Below are 9,287 nucleotides of genomic sequence, written 5' to 3'. Positions count from 1 at the left end.
CGTTGTCGGTGAAAGTAAATAGTGTCCTCGAAGTTTTCTCGGCGTTCTGTATCCTTTCTTCGTGCACCCATCAATATTCGAGTGTCGTGTCCGTCAACTGCAATTGCATGCACTCGCGAAAATGTTTTTCCGGCGAATGTTCTCACGCAAGGATAAGGATAAAGAGAGAGACAGGGACTCTTCGGCTTCACCACCTCCTCCATCCACGAAACTATCAAATACTCCTACCTCATCTGCAAGCATTTTAGATTCCAGTAATCAGTGCATTTCGATAGTGCAAAAGTCGCCAATGAAGAGGCGTATGTCCGCGAGCGGAGTCAACTTCTCAGTCATTCAGCTCACGCCACTTTGGGAGCACATTATTCGCACGAGGACTCTACCAGAAGACTTGAATCCTGCCACAATGTTTGACGAGTTCATAGAACGTTTGGGTGATCCTGAGTGGCAAGTAAGGCAGCACGCTCTGAGAGTGTTAATAGATGTTTTGATTGTCATGGGGCAAAAAGCGGATTCCTATTTCGCCCCAATAATTCCTCAGCTTGTAGAGAATTTGGGACATCCTGCGCCTACTGTTCGGAAGGGAGCATTAGATGCATTAAGAGTTTACATAAGTGAGACTGCAATGCCAGAGAGTATTCTGCTGGAAATTATGGACATTGGCTTGAACCAAAGAATAACAAACGAGCCATTTGGAGGACGTCTTACATGTGGTGTAATGTTGTCACTTCCTTCCTTAGTACAAGCGACTCTACATACATCCAAACGGAACTACATTCTGCAGTCCGCCGTTGATATGCTCGTGAACAAAATGACTCAGGTTACTTACCAGGAAGTAACACTGAAAGTCCTTCTGCGGATCCGGGACTTAGTGGGGCCTGATGAATTTTCCAATTACATGTCGCATGGCGCTTATAGAGAGTTTGAACTGCTTTGTAATGTCTATGGATTAAGCGAGCCCGAGACCTTGGTAAGCTCTTCAAGAAGTTCATGGCACGCCATTAACTCATTCGAGCCGGATGATGGCGACTCCTCATCCAATCAGGTCGACATGTTCTGGAGGAGTGAAGACGATGACGAGCTGTTCAAGGGCGAGGAATACGATCCCAACGAGAAAGTTATTATGGAAACAGAAATCAAGATAAACGATGACACCCTTACCATGCGTATCCTTGAACGCAAGGACGAGCCCTTGGAAGATGGCAATTGCCATGCGATAATTTGTAGTGATGATGATGAAATAACCGGAACATTGGAAAATTCAGGGCTAATACACGTGCTGAGCGATAGTGAACTTGAAGACATCAACAACAACGTGACTGATGATAATGAGAATGATGACCGTTTTGTGCCTAGGACTCCTAAACGCGTTACTTTCGGTGGTGAAATAGTGAAAATGCGAACTCCCGATAGTGACACTACAGTGCATAGTGATGCTGATAATTCCTCTAGATCAATGAGTGAACGAAGATTTGAAAATTTAAACTTTCTAACTGTGGAAATTCCAAATGATAACACAAAGCCAGTGCAAAGATCAAAATCAGCTACTGTAACCCCTCCATCAAGTGTAACTCCAACACCAAGATCAACTCCCCCTGCATCTCCTAAAGCACCGTTACAGCAACCACCTCTGAAAGATCCTCCAACCAAAGTAATTCCTGCACCAGCCGCCGATCCTACATCCCCTAGCAAACCAATCAGTTCATCTCCTACTTCTCTTCTTTCGCCAAAGAAGCAATTGACTCCTGATGAAAGTAAGCCGAAATCAGCGACAGCATCGCCTTTCCGTAGGATCAGTATCAGCCCGGTTGATGCTATAATAAGTCCGAAACCGGTACACAAGGAAATTGAGGTCTTACATAACTTACAAAGAAGTCCCTGCATTTCGCCAAGACCTGTATCGAGGCCTAGTTCACGGAACAACGTCGATGAGAAGGAAGAAGAAAGTGAAAGTGCAAAAGTTAAAAAGGAGGAAACAGTTGTGCCAGCCCCTTCTGTTAAGTCATGGGAGGAACTGAAAATTGTGGATGATGATGTACTAAAAGACTTGAAATCTGGGGTGAGTTAGAGAAAATGTTATAGCCATTAGTATCCCACTTTAATACTTCAGATATATAGCTTCGACTTCGAGTGTAGTTATACTTTTAGCTCACACTTAAACAACAATTCAGAGAGCAACCTTGAATGTCCTTCCATTCAAGTTTTTCTAACCAGAATATTCGCCATCTATTTTTAAGCAGAAGAGTCAGTTTTGTCTTGCTATTTCCGTTGAAGATTATCAAGATGACTGGAACTTGGATCATTCGGTGAATCGCAGATTAGATAATGATAAACGAGAGGAAATAGCTTTGTTAAAGAACTCCAAAATATTAGGACCGCAAAGGGCTACTTAGAAAGCAAAACCTTTCATAAATTAAGAGGAAAAACAGACATTTGGTAGAACATTCTCTAATTTCCAAACTAGCGAGACAAATATGGAGTTACTTCTTCTGTGGTTGCCGATTCTTGAATTGATATCTTTGCTTTAGTATCGCCGTTAATATTGCCAAGTGATACTCCTCCAAAGATAATAATAATAATCGTTGGCGCAACAATCCATGTTGGATCAGGGCCTTGAAGTGTGTTAGAGCACTTCATTCAAGACCGTAACGGTACACTAGGAGGCAATGTGGTCAGCATTGCGCTCGCCCGAGATTATTACCCTGATTTGACTCAGGTACTCATTCACAGCTGAGTCGACTGGTATCCGACGTCAAATCACGATACAAATCCCATTGCCACCAGTGAGACTTGAACCGCGACCTTCCGTACGACAGCCTTGCGCTCTAACCACTCAGCTATCCGGACACATCCTCCAAAGATGCAATCATTAAATATTTATGGCATACATCTAGTTTATGGTAGCAAAAGAGCCAACTGTGTTGTAGTATCGTGCTCTCCCGGAATCTGTATCTTAGTTGGGTTTTTTATAAGTATTCCCCATGTGAAAGTTTTATACCGACTTCGGCTCATATCTCAGATATTATACCTCAAGTCTCCTGGAAAACTTCCTTAAGTATAATGAACAATATTGACGGAAGTAACTAAAAATTTTAGATAGACTTTTAGAAGGATTTCCAAAGGAAAGAGGAAAGGCTAGTATCAGGGTTGCGGTTATATCAATGAGTCACAATAAATACATGCAAACATGCGTAACCTGCATATTCCCGTAATGCTCAGAAGTAACTAGTCCTTTCCAGAGCAGTTAAATTGTTATGATTGCACATCAGCTTCAACGGCGCAACTACCGGTATCCCATCTAGGACTGCCTTAAAAGGGAACTCCAGATATCCTTGCTTTGCACCTAGGACCATAAATTCGATAATACTAAAAGCTGTCCGGCGTCCTGATCTACGCCATCGTTCTATCTCCGGCAGGGTCTGCCAAGTCTCCCTTTTCTACCATAGATATTGCCCTTAAAGGCTTTCCGCGCTGGTTCATCCTCACCCACGGATTGAGCGACCCGCCCACCGCAATCTGTTGTGTCGGATTTTATCCACAGCCAGACGGCCATAGTATCGGTCATAGATTTCGTCGTCGCTCAACTGCCTCGTAGAAGGAATCCCAAGAAACCTACTCTGAATATGTGGTTTACTGGATGCCCACTCTAATATAACTCTTCTCCGGGAAACCGATGCCTTCCCAACGTATCTTCTGCAACATTATATATTGGAACAGGGTATCGGCTTGCTGCTTGGCAGCTCCTTCTCTGTACAGGGAGCGCACGTTTCATGAGGAAGTGCGGAAATCGTTATTCCGTTTTCGTTGCAGCGTTCATCAATGTGTCGTCAACCCAGTCCGAGGCTCCTTCTATGGGGTTCGTAACGAGTTGTTTTCCATGTAGAGTCATCAGCCTTACCAAACCTCCAGTCTGGAGGACCAGTTGGTACAATTTCTTCTATCTTTAAGCACGGTAGGTTTACCTTCATCCTTCTCCGTCTGCAACTTTTCGTTAAGAAAGAGCTCTCAGCAGTTGCCACGTGGAGGTGGAGGTAGACTTTGGTAGTAGAGCTCTTGGTGTTTCCTGGGTATGATGCTCCATCATGGACACCAATTTACTTTTTTTAGGAATTGGGGAGTCCCAAGTTCGCATCCACTTGATGTCGGATCGGACCAAATGGAGAGCAACTTGCCCCCCCCCCATTTATCGTCCACGGACTCCTCTTTTTGGGTTGAACACCCAAGATTCAAAAAGTAAAAGAGGGACAAAGGCGGCTAGGGTTTCGTACCAGGGCAGAGGCAACCCATCTCTGCCCTGAGGGGAGCGTGGCCGAAGCGGCTCGCAGATTTTATACGCTGCCTTTTAGAATTCGTAAAATTAAACCTATTGCGAGGCGGTGAGTGCTGCAGAAATTATCAACTTCCCACCATTATCATTACGGTCTCCAAGACCGTCGTTCTCCGTCACATGTCCGAGCAATGTGTTGTCAGTCCTCACCTTGGCATTCGTCATACATTGCCATTTGTCATACATTGCCTCGAAAGGGTTTTCTGCACGGTAAAATTAATCAGGTATTGTTGGTAACGCTTCCCGTGATGATTCACACAACGTCCTTCTAATCTCACCAAATGCAGCTTCAATCCGTGAATTTTGGCTTCGCCTTCGATGTCGATGTGAGTCGGGGTAACCATAACTTTCTTTTTTTACCCGGAAACTTCTCACTGTGGACGATCACTTTCAGCAGCTTTTTTGCTTTGGTACACACATGACATGTTTGAAGCCCTACAAAATGTGCTATTTACACTACATCGAAATGGCGTATATTGAGATTATTCGTCATGAAGTTGCAGTTGCAGTACAGCTTAATGCGATCTGATAACATTAACGCCATCTTTTGTAAAATCATTAAAATTAATTGATCACACAATTCATAGACACATGTGAATAAAGATGGTTAATGATGTGTGCCAGGCAAATTTAGGAATATAAACCTCATTAATGTTCACGGCCCTACAGAGGAGACTGCAGAGTCGCAGAAGGATACCTTCTACGAGGCAGCAGAACAAACCCTGGAAGCCTGCCCTAGGTATAATATCGAAATCATACTTGGAAATCTGAACTGCCAAGTATTCAGGTGATACGTCGGCTCCCATAGCTTACATCAATATAAAAATGATAACGGACTACGGATTATTCAATTAGCAGTGTCACACGAAATGGTTGTTAGTTTGCGCGGAAAGCGGTCCATAAGCACACGTGGGCCTCTCCAGACGGGACCACTTTCAAATAAATCGTCCATGTGTTGATCGAACGCCGCCACCCCTCAGCCTTGATGAATGTTAGAACATAAGGGGGACCAATATAGGCTCGGCTCACTACCTCGTTGGCATGGTGGTCCGAGCTCGATTAACAACACCGCTCAGAATCCCCTTTGACAATCAGGGGAGAGTGAATACTGAAGCATCCACAGCTAATAGATGTCTTGGAGATGAAGCATCAACAAATAATGTTCGTAATTACCTGAAGAACTTTATCATAAATACGGCCATAAACATATTTGGCCCCAGCCGCAAAAGAAGTCAGAACGGCTGGTTCGACGATGAATGTAAGCTAGCAATGGAACAGAATAATGCCACATACCGGGTAATGTTGCATTCGCATAAGACGCGGGTAAGCGTGGAGACTTATCACGAACTCCGTGGAGCGGAGAAGCGACTTCACAGACCTGAAAAGGAAGCCTGGGAGATCCAACAGGTCTGCGAACTCGAAAAGTACATGGAGCGACCGCACTAGGCGCGCAGGTTTTACCAACAAGTCAACAGGATGAAGCCTTACCCATCTCAATGCTCATCCTGTCGAGACAAAAAGGGAAATCTGATTTCCGACAGAATGGGCATATTGGAGCGATGGGTTGAGTACTTTGATGAACTGCTGAATAACCAGAAGATCGGCGAGTTGCCACCACCAAGTATAGAAGAAACAGTCCGCACAATTCATCGGCTAAAAAATCATAAGTCGCCAGGAGCCGATGGAATTACAGCCGAATTGGTTAAATATGGAGACGATCAATTACACCAAGCGGTTCATCAACTTGCAGTCAACGTGTGGGACAGCGAATCAATGCCTGACGATTGGCAAAGAGGCATAATCTGTCTCATATATAAAAAGGGGAATATCACACAGTGCAGCAATTCTAGAGGTATCACGTTGCTGAGTACCATCTATTATATAAGATATTCTCCTCTATCTTGCTAAGTCGGATTGTCCCATTCGCCCACAACATCGTTGATCCATATCAAAGAGGCTTCTCTCTGGGAAAATCAGCAACAGATCAAATTTTCTCTTTGCGGTTTCCGGCAAGCGATGGAAAAACTGTTGGAATATGGACATCAGTTTATGATAGCATAGCCAGGGTAAAAGTATACACGGCCATGAGAGAATTCGATATCCCAGCGATATTGGTAGGAATGACCGAAGTGCGAGGCCAGATAAAAGCAATAGGATTATACTCAAGACCATTCAACATCAACACCTATCATCCGTTTTCTTTAACATGGCCCAGGAAAAACATGATCCGTGATGCTGAGGTAAATGCAAGAGGTACGACCCTCTTTAAGTCCACCCAACTACTGGCCTATGCTGACGGTATTGGCATCATGGGAAGAAAAACCCGAGACGTACAAACTGCCTTCATTCATATCGAGCAGGCAGCGCAAAATGTTGGTCTTCAGATTAATGAAAGCAGGACAAAATATATGGTGACAACGTCAGCACCAAAAACCAACCAACCAGCAACATCAAACCGCACTGGTCAAGCAGGAAGAATGAAGACAGGAGACTTTAACTTTGAGACCGTTGATAATTTCTCCTATCTAGGGTCGAAAATCACAACCGATAGCAGCTAGGACGACGAAATCCGTGCATGTTTGTTGGCTACCAAGGGCACCTGTTTCAACTTACAAAAACTGTTTGGCTCGAAGCGTCTCACCATAGGATCGAGGCTATTATTGTACAAGACTAGATCTTAGCAGTTCTTATGCATTTCTCGGAGACTTGGATTCTTGGCAAGAGAAATTGCAAACTCCTGGCCAGGTTCGGGAGAAGAATCCTCTGTAGAATTTTTGGCCCCCTACATGAGGATGGACGATTCCGCAGCCTATATAACCACGAAATCTATGAGCAATACCACGACCATCAGGTTGTGGATAAAATCCGGCTCAATAGGTTACGGTGGGCGGGTCACTCAATCCGTATGTGTGAGGATGATTCAACCCAAAAAGTCTATAAGGGTAATATCTATGGTAAAAAAAGAAGACGAGGCAGACCCTGGCTGAGATGGAGCGATGGCGTAGGCCAGGACGCCAGACAGCTTTTAGGGATATCGAATTGTTAGACCTGAACGCAAAACCAGGATATCTGGATTTCCTTATTAAGGAAGGCCCAGACCGGATACAGGTGTTGCATCGTTGATGATGATGAATGATATTTACAAAGCGCATGAAATGAAAATATGTTGGAATATGGACAACAGTTGCACCATCTGTTCATCGACTTTAAAGCCGCCTATGATAGCATAGCCAGGGTAAAACTGTACACGGCCATGGGAGAATTCGGTATCCCGACGAAATTAATAAGACTGACTAGGCTGACCCTGACCAATGTGCGAGGCCAGATAAAAGCAGCAGGATCACTCTCAAGACCATTCGACATCAACAACGGTCTACGATAAGGGGATGCGCTATCATGCGTCCTCTTGCCCCGACAAAATCCGGCTCAATAGGTTACGGTGGATGAGGATGATCCCACCCGGAGAGTCTATAAGGGCAATATCTATGGTAGAAAAAGAAGACGAGGCAGACCCTGCCTAAGATGGAGCGATGGCGTGGGCCAGGACGCCAGACAGCTTTTAGGGATATCGAATTGGTGGACCTCGGCGCAAAACCGGGATGTCTGGAGTTCCTTATTAAGGCAGGCCTAAACCGGATACCGGTTGTTGCGCCGTTGATGACGATGATGAAATGAAACGTAGTTAACGGTTACTTTTTACATAGGAATAATGAAATTAGAGAACTGAACAATATCACTAATCTGTCAAGACGACTAAAAGAAGTTAAGCCGTTACCCTCATAAGAGACACAATTTGTTCGAGTAACTACAACTTGCGAGAAATAGCCAGAATGAAGTCAAAGAAGATGCCGGGGTTAACAAGGGGGTTTGCCCAACATATATGAACCCGAAATATGAAAAAGAAGCCCCTGCGGAGGTGCTATTGGTGAATAAAAATCTCACACTCTTAAGGCCCGCGGAGCTCTTACAAAGGAAACATCTGCAATTCAGCAGAATCCAGAACTATCACAAAAGTTTCCTTTCTGCTAGAAAAACTCTGCCCGCATTACAATCAGCTAAATGCGTGTATAATGTAATTTGTTTAAACTAAGTCACCGCAACGATATTATCGAATTTTGCATATCTACTTTAAATTTCAAAATCTTTTACGATATTAGATATTCTGGTCACAAGTATTAGCATATTCCAACTAACACAATTATCGAGTCCTACATGCATATGAATTGTGGGAGGATTTTTTAAATTGACCATTCTTTCCCATATCAAAATAGGAAGTGCGGCAAGCGCCCATCTGCTCCTTCCCGTTTGCCCTCTGCAACAACCACATTCTTCCTAAAACTTCAACTGTGACCTCGTTTTCCTTATCCGGGTAATCACTGGCAATCGACTTTTTTTCTCAGCGGCAGTTTCTTCCTTTTTACACTCGTGCCTGCAAAAATGCTTACTGGCCGCGTCTTTAATTACACAAACTGAATGGAAATCAGGTGGACTGTTATTATATTTAACACGCGATATGCCGGCTTACAAACCTGCAAGTATGATTCTCATTTCAGAAGGAACTGGTGCGTTACTAAATATTTCTGGTCTTTATATTTTCCTGCTCGTATCCTTTACGTATGGAACATATGAAATATGAACTTTCGGAATGTGTAATGGGTATATCCAACTTTAATTCAATTCGCTTAATTTATGAAGCAAAAGTTATCTGGGGTAATGAAGCGTTTATATACAGAGTTAGGCACTTGCTCCTGCAGATTATAGCAATAAGCTTCGCTACAAGGACGGACAATTTTGCGTTTCATTATCGCCGGACATTAAACACGGTCCAATCTATAAAAAAAACTTCTCAAACTTTCCTTGAGCCGTAAGGATAGTCCGATTAATACATTTGCTCTTTACGGAATTGCGTAACTCCATTACTGGAAAACATTTCATCACCTGGTCAATGAACAGTGGTCGAAAT

The 9,287-nt window shown here is 43.7% G+C and overlaps 1 protein-coding gene across 2 annotated transcripts in view; it reads left to right on the top strand.

Annotated features, from left to right (window-relative positions):
• The window catches only part of LOC119646189, a 124,223-nt gene continuing 114,936 nt past the window's right edge, over positions 1 to 9,287 (top strand). For both annotated transcript variants that reach the window (XM_038046573.1, XM_038046572.1), the window contains exon 1: positions 1 to 2,056. In XM_038046573.1, the coding sequence (XP_037902501.1) occupies positions 122 to 2,056 (1,935 nt within the window). In that variant the 5' untranslated portion in view covers positions 1 to 121. The remainder of the gene's footprint in view (positions 2,057 to 9,287) is intronic.

This window comes from Hermetia illucens, chromosome 1 (assembly GCF_905115235.1).
Source record: "Hermetia illucens chromosome 1, iHerIll2.2.curated.20191125, whole genome shotgun sequence".
Classification (NCBI taxonomy): Eukaryota; Metazoa; Arthropoda; class Insecta; order Diptera; family Stratiomyidae; genus Hermetia; species Hermetia illucens.
Note: the sequence above shows the minus strand (reverse complement) of the source record. Positions and strands in the feature narration are given on the sequence as shown.